Source organism: Mixophyes fleayi, chromosome 5 (genome assembly GCF_038048845.1).
Source record: "Mixophyes fleayi isolate aMixFle1 chromosome 5, aMixFle1.hap1, whole genome shotgun sequence".
Lineage (NCBI taxonomy): Eukaryota > Metazoa > Chordata > Amphibia > Anura > Limnodynastidae > Mixophyes > Mixophyes fleayi.
In genome coordinates this window covers 122,542,456-122,558,855 of record NC_134406.1, presented here as the reverse complement: position 1 = coordinate 122,558,855, position 16,400 = coordinate 122,542,456, and the positions used below count along the sequence as shown (strand labels likewise).

Below are 16,400 nucleotides of genomic sequence, written 5' to 3'. Positions count from 1 at the left end.
TTGTGCTTACCACTGAATATATGCATGTATCTAAAAACATAAAGTATTGTTTCATGGTTTGATAAAACAATTATGCCTGCATCTCAGTGTCAAGGGTGCATCACAGTATGCAGGTCCTACACTAATATACGTACTTCAAATGCCATTAAAATGCTGTCACCTTCCATTTGCAGAGGCTTACATCTAACGAGAGCTGGCCTTAAAGACACACAAATGAGGCATAAAAGACAGCAGCCAAGACAGCTGTGAGGTCACGTCCCCATGATAATTCATGGGGGTCCGGATTCAGTTGGGAGAGTGAGTTCGTAGTAAATAGTGGAAATTAAGCCAAGCGTCCGAGAATTGAGGGAAAAGGGAGGAGCGGGATATATCGTTTAGATAGCAAACACCTTGGGAGTGTCAGGAGGAGAACGCAGAGGGTAGCAAACCCGATGGGAATTTAGGAGGGTTAAACATGGGAATTATCAGAGAGGGATGCATAGAGAAGCCCTATCGCCTGAAGGAAGTGTCCAAGGCTGCCAGGGAGTGTGCGGCTGTTGAATGTGTCAAGACTCGTTTGGGGCGACAAGCCTGTGGAAGGCAAAGGAGGGTAGCGGTCGTGAGTAATCCCAGACCTTCAGCCTCAAGAGCCATCCACACCCTAAAAGCCGTTTGAACACACCAGAGGACATATTAAGCGAGATGAGCAGACAGATAGTAGCGTCTAAAATCGGGGCTACCCAGGCCACCACCCCGAGAGGACCTCTGAAGGACACGCAAAATCACGCGTGGGCATTTACCAGCACAAATAAATTTGGAGGTGATATATTGGAGGAATTTGAATACATAAGGAGGAATTCGAATGGGGAGCGTCTAACATAGGTACAACAACCATGGGAGTATGTTCATTTTCACTGCATTGATGCGGCTTATCCAGGAAATTAAATGACGAGACCAATACTGGAGATCAGATTGAGGAAACTTGGTTTGAAAAAGCTGATGTTGGGAAACACCTAAATATTTGAGTTTCTGTAGTCGCCAATTGAAGGGGAATTGCAATTCTAAAAGGGATTTGTCTGATTGGGGGATGTAGAAGTCTAAGGTCTCAGTTTTGTCAGGATTTATTTTATACCCCGAGAAATGACCAAAAGTGTCAAGCTCGGAAATGAGGGGAAATATGGACGTGGTGGGTTGAGAGATACTCAGTAGGACATCATCCGTATATAGGGCCAACTTGTGGTCTGTCTTGCCAACACGGATAACAGAGATAGTCTTATTAGCATGTATCCTGGCGGCTAGGGTTTCTATCACTAAAGCAAAAACAAGTGGTGAGAGAGGGCATCCTTGATGTGTACCATTGGAATAGTAAAGGGATATTAGGTAAGCCCGTTAGCTAAAACCGTGGTGGAGGGGGAGAACGATACATGGCGGAGACCTCACTCAATTTCCAGCAAAGCCCATTGATCCTGGCACACCAAACATAAATGGCCAGAAGATGCGATCAAATGCTTTTTCGGCATCTAGTGCCATGAGTAGAGAAGGGATTTTGCCATCATGAATGGAGTGAATCAAATCGATAGCACTCCTGGAATTGTCCAGTGCTTGTCTCCCTGTGATAAATCCTACTTGGTTGGGGTGGATCAGCATCAGGAGGAAGGGATTCAACCTAGTGGCTAGAATCTTAGCGTAAAGCTTTAGGTCAACATTAAGAAAGGAAATAGGTCTATAACTGGAACATTGTGTGAGGTCTAACTCGGGCTTCAGTATCACTGTAATGTTGGCCTGAGTGGTAGCTGGGTCAAAGGATGCCCCCTCTAGAATTTGGTTGAAAGAGGTTGTCACATGTGGGGAGAGCTTACCGGCAAAGTTTTTATATTATTGGACAGTGAATCTGTCTGATCCAGGGGCAGATGAGGGCTTGAGAGTCTTTATAGCTGTCAGGACTTCATCCGAGTTAATGTCAGCATTTAGAGCAGAGAGCTGGGTAAGAGTGAGTTTAGGTAGAGAGGTATCAGCCAAATAGGAGTCAAGCGTGTCCAACATGAGGTCCCCCTGGGTCTGCAAGGCGGGGAGATTATAGAGAGAGGTGTAAAAGTCCCTGAACACATTGACAATATCCAGAGGGTCATATGTAATAGAGTTAGAGGGCTTCTTGTGTAGCTTATCAATAAGAACACTTGAGCGTTTCTGCCGAAGATTCCTAGCCAGCATAGAATCTGCCTTGCTCAGCTTTATCAAAAAAACATTGCTGAAGCTTCTGCAGAAGGGAGGCTGCTTTACATGACACTAACGTATTTAATTAACCTTTCAGAGAGTCAATCTGAAAAGAGGATGGGGTCATGAGTTAATTTATTTTGTGTTAAGAGGTCTGTAATGCATCGTTCAAGGGAGGATGTTTCTAAGGTGGCAAGCTTTTTAACTTGAGAAGCTGAATATATAAGTTGACCGCAAATAGTCGCTTTGTGGGCTTCCCAGATGACACCTGGCTCCACCTCTGGGGATGAATTTTGCTTAAAGAAGTTAGAGATTGCTAGTTTGATGTCAACAATAGCAGTAAATCAATGAGGATGTATAGTTGGTGGGGGGTGGAAAAATGAGTGTAGTTCAGCACAGTGGAATTTTTAAGGTGCCAGGTGTCATAGAGGGTATGTTGTTTACAGCAGCGTAGACAGAGTCAGGGAGTCTCTAGAATGAGGGACTGGCGAAGATCTGGAGGAGGAGGAGGATTTTTCTAACTGTTGGACGAGTATAACATTAAAGTCACCCCCCACTATGTATGACTATGGGCCAGTCGCTCAATGTGTCGAAACACCTTGGTAAAAAAGAGACCTTGTCCCTGGTTGGGGGCATAAATGGAGACTAAAGTGATGGGTGTGGAGCGAAGAACACCTAGCACCAATCGAAAATGACCCTCAAGATTAGCATAGGAAAATGAGGACTAAAAGGATATTTTGCTATGGATTAGAATTGCAACCCCCTTTTTAACAGTCTGCTGAGGTGAAGAAGATTTGGGAAAACTGTTTACCCTAGAGCTGAGTATAAATACCTGTGAGATGGGTCTCCTGAAGGAAGACAATATCTGCTTTTTCTCTCCTGCAGGCTCCCAGGACCATGGTACTTTTGTGTGGGGAGTTAAGGCCATTATCTTTGATGGAAAGGAGTTTCAGTGCCATGGCTTCAAGCGGGGAGTATATCTTGGCGAGAGGTAGTCTGTTTGCTATAATGAGAGAGAGATAGTTATACCACAGGAGATCGGTAGGGGAGACAAGCAAAAAGGGTGGAGTAAACAGAACAGAACAGTTAGAGGTTCCAGAAACTTGGTTATATTACTCCCTGTTATATTGTGGATTTTACGATTTTACCAAGTGGGGAGAGAAAGATAGCCAGACGAGGAGGAAAGAGTAAGAACCCAATTAGGCGAGAACCCTGAGTCAAAGAAATCCTTGGAGGATTCAGAGATGAAGTAGAGAAATTAAACATTTCAAAGTTATCAATGTGAAAGGGTGCGTAGTGAGTGAACCTGAGTCCTTGGGCAAAAGTAGCTAGGACTGTGGACCCACAGTAAAATGTTTAAACATAACAACATAAGTTATGAACTAGAACAACAATAGTGTGTGGTGTAAAAAAAAAATCTAAGCATAAGACACAATATAGCTAAATAGGCAACGGGAGGGGGTAGAGGGAGTGGATAAGAGAGCATGAATCTCAGACTCATATTTGTGTGTGTTTTGAGGGGAGCAAATAGAAACCAGTAGAGAATCCATGTGCCTCAGGAAGTAACACTAGGTAGGATAAATTTAAAACCAATACGGAGTAGGTAATCAGGCAAGGTAAATTCTGTGAACATAACTATCACAATAATAATAATGAACAAGATAACCATATGTGGCATGACAAACAAATTCTAAGCCTATACCAAGTTATAGCTGAAGAGGAGAGAAAGGGAGGGAAGGGGGTATAGGGGAGGGGAGAGAGAATGAGGGAGGTTGAGATAGGGGAAGAGAAGGGGCGGGGAGGAAAGGGGAAGGAGGAAAAGGAATAGAGAATGTTAGCCTCGACAGGCATTTGTGTTTGCAGTTCGAAGTGTACTAATAGAGACAATAGAAAACAATTTGTATGAGTAAATAGCAAATGGCATGAAATAAATAAAACAGAACTGAACAAATGATCAAGTGAAGTCAGCAAGTCAGATTTGCAGTTGAAACGAAAATTCCCACTGATAGCGGATGTTGTGCTATTAGAGAAGTGATGGGCTGAAGATCTTGCTATTTTTGGATGGTGGACAGTGCAAGGTCCTGGAACAACTGAATGTCCATGTCTCGAAAGTGGACCACAGGCTTGTCCCGGGTAGCCCTTAAGATACGTTCTCTGGTGTGGAAATAGTGCAGACGGATGATGATATCTCGTGGAGGTTGGCCGGTTGTAGGCTTGGCTCTAAGAGCTCTGTGAACACGGTACATGAGGCAATCCACAACGGAAAGATCCGGTAGTATGTGGATAAATAAGTCCTAAGTAAAGGAGTGGAGCTCCGTCGTTTGGATCTCCTCAGCCACATTTCTAATGCGAACATTATTGCGACTGGAACGATTCTCAGAATCCTCTTGTTTCTCTTTCAGGGCCTCCACCTCATCATGAAGGCGGAATAGTTCTTTATCATATACAGTCTGCGAGCGACAAGGTAATATTATTGCATAATGATATAACCACCAATTATTCGTCCTTATTCAAATTACTATGGCATTCTCACGAATTTCACTCCAATCATCGGGATCGAGGGCCTCCGAAATGTCTCTTTCACAGGCCAATTCATGGGGGTCCCTTTTGGTCCTTCATAGCCAGAGAGAGTTATGATTAGAGGGTAGATATTAGGCCTTCCTGTGGAGGATTGGCAGAGACATAGGGATTTGAAAAAAGTGAGTGGACGGACAGAGAGCCGGTGTTCGTGTTGTGAAAGTTGCGGATTTGTAGATATTGGTAGAAAAATTTAGTAGGGGCCGTAATTGTTTTCTGGAGATCAGAGAATTGAAGAAAGAGGTCAGTACGGGTAAAGTCGTTCAGAAATCTGACACCTTGAGAGTGCCATGAGGAGAACACGGCAGGCGTGAGGCCTGGGGAGAAATCTGGGGAATTGAATAATGGTATAACCGGAGAGCGTTGAGGAGATAGAGCATATTTCTGAGAGACTGAGTCCCAAATTGTCAGAGAGTGGGAGACCATAGGATGGAGCAAAACGCTTTTTGGGCGGCAGGACAGTGGGAGCCATAGGAGAGATGCCAGAGCCTCGGCCTCAATGCGGATCAACATTCTAGGGGAATTAGAGCAACACCACAGGACACATTGTGCATGGTGAGCAGAAAGGTAGTAGTGTCTAAAGTTGAAATGCCTAGGCCACCACCCCGTGAGGACGTATGCAGAACCTTCAGGCGAACTCGAGGACGTTTACCCGACCAAATAAATCGGGAGATTGTGAATTGGAGAAATTTAAACACATAGTGAGGGACAAAGACAGGAAGAGCCTCAAATAGATAGAGAATTTTGATTGTGTTAATGCGACCTATCCAGGAGATAAGACAATGGGATCATGTGTTTAGATCGGATATCACTTGAGGAAATTAGCTTGCAAAAGTTGATGGTATCGCTTAGTAATATAAATTCCAAGTTATTTTATCTTTTGGAGATGCCAATTAAAGGGAAATATTTGTTCTATATGAGACTTGTCAGGTCCGGATATGTAAATGTCTAGGACCTCTGTTTTGTCTAGGTTGATCTTATAGCCGGAAAAAAAGACATATATAAATCAAGTTCGGTCAAAGAGAGGGGAGAGAAGTGGTCGGGTTGGTCACAGTGAGTAGAACATCATCGGCGTAGAGCGCCAGCTTGTGCTCTGTGGAACCCATTTTAATACCAGAGATCTGTGGGTTGGTACGAATCCTGGCATCCAAAGGTTCTATCATGAGGGCAAAATGAGAGGTGAGAAGGGTCACCCCTGTCGTGTGCTGTTTGAAATTCCAAACGGCGCTGAAATGATGTCATTAGCTGAGACAATGGCCGATGGGGATCTATATAAAGCCAATATGCCTCAGAAACTCAGAAATCTAAAAGAGAAACACAATGACTCGAGGACTCCACCATAAATGACCAAGAGATGCGGTCAAACGCTTTTTCAGCGTCTAGTGCCATAATCACGGAGGAGACTTTACAAGCATGGATAGAGTGGATCAAGTCAATGGTCCTCCTGGTAGAGAGCACTCTATCCCGTGAGATGAAACGCATTGGATACACGTTTTTGCATACACTCGTTTCCAGGAAGTGACGTCAGTGTGTTTCACATTGGAACACACACGGATTATTCTAAACCATAGAAGCTTGGGCAGCACCTCTCGGAAACAACGCCAGATCACATTAAAATGAGCCATTCAACAAAACAGATTTTGCTAACATCTCATTATATCCCTCGATCTGGGTTGCCCAAAACTCATTATAAGCTTTTTCTTTTCTTTTCTTTATTTGTTTTAAAACCTCATGTTTATCTGTTTAGCTTGCTGTACAAGTTATATATCTCAGTTTTACTACATCTGAGGTATGCTATATCTATAGCAGGTGATAATTGGAGTTTTGTCTGTTTGTTTGTTTTATATCATTTATAGACCCCGATGCATTATGTTTGCTCCTTTCTATTCATTATGTTTATGTATCAATAAATTGTTTTAGTACATCCATTAGTTTTGGTTAACTTATTTCTGAATTCCAGAAAGCATTGTTTTCATTTATGATTCTCAGATTTGGCCTTCTTAATGGTATTTTTTGAGGTCTACATACATTCGATGCAACTTTATTTACGCAATGGAACATCCCCTAAAGTCCATAAAGACCTCTTGAGATTGTATGACAACAGTGTCTACAGTTGGGACACTACAACTAACAATATTGACCCACCACAATAGGATCATCTTCCATCACGTTTCTACGGACCTAATTGGACATTATCAATAGAACTACCAATACTGTTCCAATAGTGCTGTTTGCTCTGTCATCAGCACTACAGCCTTTAAAACCATATGCATACTGGTATTTATTGTTGGTTTCTTTAATTATTGTAACTTCACTGGTATATTTGTACATATACCCCATCATTAACGTAAAGCTAATACAAGTGCAAATAAGACAATTTTGTTTTGTATATTTGACTAGTTAAGGAGGGAAACCTTGGTCGTATTGCTGCTGTCCTCAGCCTGTGTGATCTGTTCTGGTTGAGCGCAGTGTATAAAATAATCTCTAATTGTCCGGAGCTTGGCTACTCGGAATGAAACCGACCTGGTTGAGATGAATGATGGATGGCAGGAGTGGGTTTAATCTGTTGGCCAGTATTTTTGCGAATAGCTTGAGATCTACATTAAGAAACGATATCGGCCTGTAGCTGGCGCATAGGGTATGGTCCTTCCCAGGTTTTGGGATCACTACAATATTATCTCTAGTGGTGAAAGGGTTAAAGGAGGCACCTTCTAAAGTCTGATTAAAAAAAGGTGGTCAAGTGGGGTTCAAGGACCCCCGCAAACTTTTTATAATATTATACTGTAAAACCTGGGTTTAGGAGATTTGTTGGCTGCCAGGACTTCGTCTTGTGTAATAGTAGAGTTGAGGAGAGAAAGATGGGCTGTAGTGAGCTTAGGAAGGGCAGTGTTGGCTAGGTATGCACTCATGTTTTGTTCACGGAGGTCCCCACATGGCGAAGGAGAGGGAAGGTTATAGAGGGAAGAAAATACAAACAATAGTGGATTGGTCATATGTAATAGAGTCCTTAGCTGTCTTACAAAGTCTGTTGATAAAACCTGAGGCCCATTTTTTCCGTTGTTTCCCACCCAGCACAGAGTCTGCTTTATCGGCCTTATCGTAGTAGCATTGTTGGAGTTTTTGCATTATAAGAGCGGCCTTCCGAGAGATAAGGGTGTTTTATTGGCCTTTTAGAAAATCTGCGTCAATAGGCTAGGATCAGGGTTAAGTTTGTGCTGAGTGAGCAAGGCGAAAATTCGCTGTTCAAGAGAGGAGATCTCTGCAGTCGATTTCTTCCTAGCGGCATAGGTCATACTAATCAGGTGTCCATGAAAAGTGGCCCTGTGAACTTCCCAGACGACTCCTGGCGCCATGGAAGGGGACAAATTCTCTAAGAAGCAATTAGTGATAGACGTGTGGATGGTTAATGCTGTAGAGTCATTTAGTAGCATCGAATCGTCCAAGCGCCATCGCCAAGAGCGAGGAGGTTGGTAGATAAGATCCAACAAGATGTATAAACCCACATGATCAGTCCAGGAAAATGGAGTAATACCCACTTGTGTTGTATGGGATGTGAGAGAGTGAGAAACATGAAGTATATCAATGCGGGTGTATGCCTGATGAGGGGATGAGAAATGAGTATAGTCCCTAGCCGTGAAAATTTTGAATCCCCAGGAGTCATATAGGTTGTGATGTTTAATAAAGGAAGCTAGAGTTAATGAGTCTTTGAAGGAGGTGGGGCTCATTTTTGAAGAGGTAGGAGAAGATTTGTCTATGGAAGGGTGGAGAACTAAATTAAAGTCTCAACCTATTATCAGATGTCCCTGTGGTAGTACCTCAATAAGTTTAAATAGAGTATTGCAGAAAGAACATTGTCCCTGATTAGGGGCATAGACCAGGGTTGCAGCGGGTTGGAGCGGAGAGTGCCAGGTATCAGTATAAAGTTGTCCTCTGGGTCCGTATATGTGGAAGAATGGGAGAACCTTACTATGAATGACTATCGATACCCCGATGTCCGCCTTTTCTCTCCTACAGGATCCCAGGACTATAGTACGCTTGTGGGGTGTTAAGTCCATTCACATTAATGGAGAGAAGTTTCAACGCCATATGGACGTAATTAATTCGGTCTCAAGATGCAAAATAAGGACGAGGGGACAAAGAGAGAGGTGGTTAGTCCCTCCAGTGGTACGGGGGGGGGGGGAGAGGTAAGAGAGATATAGAAATAGCCACATTGGGGAAAGGGAGGGAGAAGGGTAAAGGGAACCCAAATTGGGCAAAAACCCTTAAACATAGGAACCCAGGAGGGGTTCAGAAGTGCAACAGAGAAAATACTCATTATAAAATTATAAACTAAGAGGGTGCTTGGGGGTAGGACTGGGGTCTCACTTTGAGGGAAGTCAGGACCGGTGGCCAGTTTTATCAGTATAAGAAGAGTAGCATAAGTTACCATGGCCACTGTGCAACATTTTGATAATAATAAGATGAGTAACAAATATAACTGACATACTTAAATATAAATATGGAGTTGGGAGAGAAGGAGGAAGCGAGGGGGAAGTTACAGGGGGAAATGAAGAGCAAGTGTCACACGCCGACCCCACGAGTGGGTACCGGCACCCTTACCCTCCTCCTGCAGGCGGTGATCCCAGCGTCTCATCCGATGGCAGGCGACATCTTGCCGTCGGCATGCGCAGACCCGCTCTCCCTTCTTCAGACCTCCCAATCACACCTCATTGGCCACAGACTCCTGGATGGGTTATTTAAAGCACCTGATTCTCCTGTCAGATGCCTGTTCTTTGTTCTTTGTGCTCACTTCCTGCAGCAGTAAGGACCTGGCTCTTTCTCTCTCTGTTCCTGCTGAACTCCCACTGTTCCAGTGACTCCATTGCTACTATCCTGAGTTACCACCATTGTGTCAGCTACAGCTCTACATCTCCAGTCCGCTGGCTATATTGAACTCCCGCTGTTCCAGTGCCTCCATTGCTACCATCCTGAGTTACCACCATTGTGTCAGCTACAGTTCTACATCTCCAGTTTGCTGGCTATATTGAACTCCCACTGTCCAAGGACTCCATTGCTACTATCCTGAGTTACCTCCTTGTGTACAGCTCTCGGCTGTTTCCTCTGTTCCTAGCTCCTCCAAACCACTCAGCCTGGTACTCCCTCAAGGGACCACGACCTGCGGAATAGGTGCTGCTAAAACCATACCCCCTTGCGGGGGTTCCTGGTGAAAACCACCTACTCATTAGACCCCGCGCCCTTGGGTGAGTCGTATCAAATCAGGCAGATTCAGGGGATCCCTTGGTCACCCTTGGAAACTGTGACAGTAAGGTAAGAGGGAAAGTATAGGGAGGGGGAGGAGAAGGGGAAGAGTGTAGAATGGGAAAGCAGGATGTCTCCATGGAGGAAGAGAGAATAGAAAACAAAAAACAGCAAATTTGAGCAAACAGCATATTGGAACGTAAATACAACAGCATACAAACTTCAACATGTTATGATAATGAAGTAGCAACATGAAATCAACAGCATAAGTTACTATAAACTACGTGTGACCGATTGGCAATAAGATAAGTAACACATTTAAGTGATATATTAGGAAATGGATCAGAGAGGGAAGGAAGAGGCGGAGGGGAAGGAGCAAAGACAGAGTGGGGAAGGAAATGATGGGTGAGGTAGGAGGGAGAGAACGGGGAGGGAAGGTTGAAAAGTGTAAGGTGGAACAGCAGATTGTTTCCATGAGGAGAAAGAGAAAAGAAAAGTAAGATCAAATATGCACAAGCCGCTTACTAGAATGGAGTGTGTAGCGTTGTACAAACTTCAACATATTGCAACAATGAATTATGAAATATTGGCAATAAAACTAAGTATATCAAGGATAATGTAAAAACGAACAGAAGGAGAGTTCAGTAGAGTCAGGAAATAAATCTGACGGTATGCACCGTCCGTGATAGGCATTAGCCTGTAAAGAGAGAGACAGAAACAGTCCCTTCCTCCCAGAAGTATTGGAAGAGATACTCTTGAGAAGAGCCCCGATTGAGTCATAGGGGGTGGCATCTCTGGCTCGTCGATGGGAGACCCTGGACCAAGGTTTGGTGGGGCTGAGCATTAGGGCCTTGGAGAGCAAGATTGAGGAGGAGGTGTGGTAGGGAGGATATCCAATTTAGCCAGTAGATCTTGGCCCTGAGCCAAAGTTTTGATCTAATGTAAATTATTAGCAGGAAAGACCTGAAACTGGAAGTGAAACTCCAAACGGTATCTATCTGTTGCGTTGACGAAGGAGTCTAGTGACTGGCTGTACGTCTCTATATTTCTGGATGGTGGAGCGCGCCAGGTCTTGGACAGGGGCGGATCCAGAAGTTAATTGTACCGGGGGCGATTTAGGGGGGGGGGGGCGATTTAGCCCCCCCCCCTTTTTGACACCTAAGGCTGCTGACGGCTGCACACTATGTGTATTATTATTATTATTATTATTATTATTCTCATTTATTTGTTAGGCGCCACAAGGTGTCCGCAGCGCCGTACATAGTACAAACAGTAATCCATACAGGGTTAAACAGTACAGAACAGTAAACACAAAGTACCAGTGCTTCAGAAACTCCGGGACAGACAAATGGAGTAAGGACGGAGCAGAAGAACAGGTGGGGAAACAAGAGGGAAGAAGTGCCCTCCTCAAACGAGCTTACATCCTAAGAGAGGGTGGACGAAACAGACACAAGCGGGAGCGTTGATACCAGGGGAGAGAGGGAAGAGCGAGCAGAGTAGGTGAGGGGTTAGGTGGATGATTGGTAGGCTTTAAGGAACAGGTGAGTTTTAAGTGCTCGTTTGAAGGAGCACAGCTTGGGAGCGAGACGGATGGAGCGAAGGAGGTCATTCCAGTGTAGGGGGGCAGCTCGGGAGAAGTCTTGGATTCTGGAGTGGGAAGTGGTAATGAGAGTGGAAGAGAGGCGACGGTCAGTGGCAGAGCGCAGGGATCGGGCAGGAGTGTGAATGGTGAGGAGGTCGGAGATGTAGGGGGCAGTAGACTGGGATAGAGCTTTGTAAGTGGTGGTAAGGAGTTTGAAGAGGATTCTGTAGGGGATGGGGAGCCAGTGTAGGGCAAGGCAGAGAGGGGAAGCAGAGGAGGAGCGGCGTGAGAGAAAGATGAGTCGCGCAGCCGAATTGAGTACAGAGCGGAAGGGGGCGAGATGAGAGAGGGGGAGGCCAGTGAGGAGAAGGTTGCAGTAGTCGAGGCGGGAGATGATGAGTGCATGGATGATGGTTTTGGTGGCGTCTTGTGAGAGGAAGGGTCGGATGCGGGCTATGTTGCGAAGTTGGAGTCTACAGGCTTGGGCAAGGGATTGGACATGGGGGGCAAAAGAGAGAGAGGAGTCAAGGGTGACACCCAGGCAACGGAGTTGGGTAACAGAGGAGATGGTGGTGTTGTTAACAACGATAGAGAGGTTGTGGTGAGAGGGGAGTTTGGGGGGAGGAAAGACAATGAATTCAGTTTTGGAGATGTTAATTTTCAGAAAGCGGGAGGACATCCAGGAGGAGATGGCAGAGAGGCAGTCAGATACGCGAGAAATAAGGGAGGAAGAGAGATCAGGAGAAGAGATGTAGAGTTGAATGTCGTCAGCATACAGGTGATACTGAAGACCAAAGGAGGAGATGAGCGCACCAAGGGAGGAAGTGTATAGCGAAAAGAGTAAAGGGCCGAGGACAGAGCCCTGGGGGACGCCTATTGGGAGTGGGGAGGGGGTGGAGGAAGAGCCAGACATGGAGACAGAGAAGGTGCGGTTAGCGAGGTAGGAGCAGAACCAGGCATGGACGGAACCGGAGAGGCCGAGAGAGAGAAGAGTTTGCAGAAGGAGGGGATGGTCCACAGTGTCAAAGGCTGCGGAGAGGTCAAGGAGGATGAGTAAGGAGAAGTGACCCTTAGATTTGGCTGAAAGGAGGTCGTTGGTAACTTTGGCCAGGGCAGTTTCAGTGGAGTGGAGGGAACGGTATCCAGATTGGAGAGGGTCAAGGAGGGAATTGTCTGAGAGATATCTGGTGAGGCGACAGCAGACTATCCGCTCAAGTAGTTTGGAGGCGTAGAGGAGAAGTGAGATGGGGCGGTAGTTGGCGACAGAGGTGGGGTCAAGATTGGGTTTTTTGAGGATCGGAGAGATAAGAGCGTGTTTAAATGAGGAGGGTACTACACCGGAGGAGAGTGATAGGTTAAAAAGGTGTGCCAGGTAGGAGCAGGCAGTGGGAGAGAGAGAGCGAAGGAGGTTGGAGGGGATGGGGTCAAGAGGACAGGTGGAGGGTGGAGAGGAAAGAATAAGGGAGCGGACTTCTTCGCCTGATGTGGGGCAGAAGGAGCACCAGAGTTGATTGTTGGATGGGGGTGGAGCGATGAGGACAGCTGGTGAGGGTTTAGAAGCGGAGATGTTAAGTCTGATGGCTTCAATTTTAGAAGAGAAAAAAGTGGCGAAGTCAGCAGCAAAGAGGGACAGCGGGACCGGAGGGGGAGGGGGAGAGAGGAGGGAGTTGAAGGTGGCAAAAAGGCGGCGGGGATTAGAGGACTGAGAGGAGATGAGGGACTTGAAGAAGGTTTGTTTGGCAAGGGAGAGGGCGGAGCAGAATGAGGAGAGAATAAATTTAAAGTGGAGGAAGTCGGCCAGGGAGCGAGATTTCCTCCAGAGGCGTTCTGCAGTGCAGATCCATTCAGCAGAGAGAGTTAGGGAGAGAGTCCTGCCCGGCTCCTCTGATTGTGTCAATCAGAGCAGTTGGGCAGGACTCTCTCCCTAACTCTCTCTGCTGAACAGATCTGCACATAGTGTGCAGCCGCCGGCAGCAAGCCCCTGCTAAGGGGGGGGCGATCGCCCCGATCGCCCCCCCCCCCTCCTGGATCCGCCACTGGTCTTGGAACAGTTGTATGTCCATGTCAAGGAAGACGGTGGTAGAGCTATGTCTGGTAGCCATGAGAATCCGCTCCCTAGTACGGAAGCAGTGAAGGCGGACAATGATTTCACGCGGGGGCTAATCAGAGGAGGGTCGAGCTCTAAAACCTCTGTGAGCTCAGTCCATGAGGCAGTCGCATCTGAGAGGTCTATGAGTATAAGGACAAATAGATCTTTTAGAAATGTAGGGAGCTGAGACGAGGAAATGAGTTCTGAAACATTACGGATGCGGATATTGTTCCGCCGAAAGCGATTTTCAGAGTCCTCTTGTTTTTCTTTTATGGCTTCTAGTTCGTCATGAAGGTGGGATATTTCTCTACTGAGGACATCAAACAATGTTGTTTTTTGCATAGGAAAATGGAGCAATATTATTGGACTGTGACTGATCAGAGTTATTAAAAGATGTATGTGACTCAGGATCAGTAAAAGATCTAACATGTCTCTGATGTCTGAACTTCCTACTGGCTGACCATTGGCATCTGTTTTCAATATCAAATAGGCATGCATATAGTTGCTTGTCTTTCTAATATTTTTTCACCTTCTTATATTTTTCTTTTTTAAAAGACAATAAATCCATTTTAAACGAGTTAACCACATGCTCTAGTTTAGATAGCTAATCTACAGAGGAGTCAGATTTCAAAATGCTGATCCCACTGCTCACCAAAGTTGATATTTTGCTATTAACAACCTCAATGTCAGCATTGTAGAACCAAAACCATTAAATCAAAAGAACATCAATTAAGTATTTGACACCACTGTGTACAGAAATTGACATTGTGTCGTCCAATAGTAGTTTGGTAACAAATGCTAAATCCTCTAGGGATCAGTATTTTTATGATATTGAGACAATGTCAATCCATGCAAATTGAGTTCAACCACACGTTTCTTCAACTTCAATAAATCCTGATATATATCAGAAGGCCTGTCCGCATCAAAAGCCAGTGATTCAGTATTGCCAAATAATATTTTAGAGATATCGGGCCTGATTCATCAAGGTACGCAAACGCACATGCATCTGCGTTGCCTACTTTGAGTGACGCAAGCACTCTTGCGATCGAAATAAGTTTCTTAAATAGCAAAAACACACCCCTTTGTGGTCCATTACAACTAAGTGACGGAAGTAAGCAGCGCAAGCGTTAGAAAACACACCCACCTGCGGATCTTTAAACATGCTACACGCACAAGCGACGGCTCTCAACTGATTGACGGCAAGCTAAGCAATGTATACTTCACGCCCACTGTGGGAGGGGCCAACAGTTTGTTTACGCACAAAACAACAAACATGGCTGGGCCTTATTTTTACGAGATAGCTCTTTACTCAATAATCACTGACAAATAACAATGATGTGCATCACTCTGAACTGTCGTTTTTCCTTTGCTACTAATTAGCATAATACACACTTGTAATAAACACATTGCTCACGATCTTTCTGTGTTTAGGATTTCAAATGGCCGTATAGTATGCAAAATGCATGGACCTAGCTACATTAAAAACACATGAATAACGAATGTATTAAAATGTATGTGGTGTAAATATATCTTGCCTTTTCTGCAAAATGCTTAGCATACTCTTCCATAAAGGATACACACATACAACTTCCTCACAGAGGAAGTGTTTCTGTCTGGATTAGAACTCATGAGTGACTGTATGGAAAGAGGGACAGCTACCCACTAGGCCAACCTGAGATTTGAACAAACTTATACAACACCAACCATACAGCATGCCTGCTACACAGGCAACTGACACTTAATACTACTCTTCATTATTCACACAAATTACTCACAAAATATCCATCTCACAGGTAGCTCACTGGTTAGCACTTTGGACTCACAACACAGCAGACATGAGTTCAAATACAAAGCTTATCCACAACTATTGTGTGGACTGGAAACATTATGCTAACAAGAAACGCAGGAACTTCACACAATGGTTTTTTTGTTTAGATTTGATTTGTACTACATTGTTAAAAATGCCCTCCTAATTATCCTGCATTCTAAAAAAACTTTGTTTTTTGGTGGGAGTTTTCGACAATGGCTCAGGACCCACAGTTCATAGGCACATTATTATGTGCATGCTCACATTTATTACTACGAATGGACTAAGAGGAGGGGGGGGGGTATTTGTAGGGGACAGCCTTCTTTGACTTAAATGCTACATTGACTGCCATCCGACTTTCGACTTTCATCTGGATCCACGCCGTACACGTTATGTCATGTACTCAGCTGTTTCAAAACACAACAGACCGCTTACCACACTCCAGTACCATGGAGATTAGCTTCGCTTGCACTTCTGCCTTACACCACTTACACCACTTCTGGGTACAGTTTCCATATGTTCTCTTCAATGTGTGACTGCCTTTGCTCTGACACTGGAACGTAACCTTGGACTATCACTACAATGACACATGATTTGGGGAAGTTGTGAAATAGCTAGGGCATTTGACCTTTTGGAATGTCTTGCACACAGGGCCTACAAATGGCATACCTCTTACAGGGGTGGCTTGTTGGTGGAGGGCACATGTTCCTTTTGGATGACATGCAAACAGCAAATCTAAACCTTTTCTGCTACAGCAATGATGTTAGAAACAATCTATCTTGCTGAAATGTTGCACATTTAGGATTTTAAATACATTCTCTTGTAGCCTTACACCCACATGTTGTGTAATGAGATGAATAAAGACACACACACCAAGGTTTTTTGGAAAATTAGTTATATAAAATGAACAACAT

At 44.8% G+C, this 16,400-nt stretch overlaps 1 protein-coding gene across 1 annotated transcript in view; it reads right to left on the bottom strand.

The window, feature by feature from the left end:
• Positions 1–4,487: 4,487 nt before the first annotated feature.
• The window catches only part of LOC142159475 (uncharacterized), a 31,269-nt gene continuing 19,356 nt past the window's right edge, over positions 4,488–16,400 (bottom strand). The window contains exons 4-5 of the mRNA XM_075214376.1: positions 4,727–4,854; positions 4,488–4,643 (exon numbers count right to left, since the gene is read on the bottom strand). Coding sequence (XP_075070477.1) covers positions 4,488–4,643; positions 4,727–4,854 — 284 coding nt within the window. The remainder of the gene's footprint in view (positions 4,644–4,726; positions 4,855–16,400) is intronic.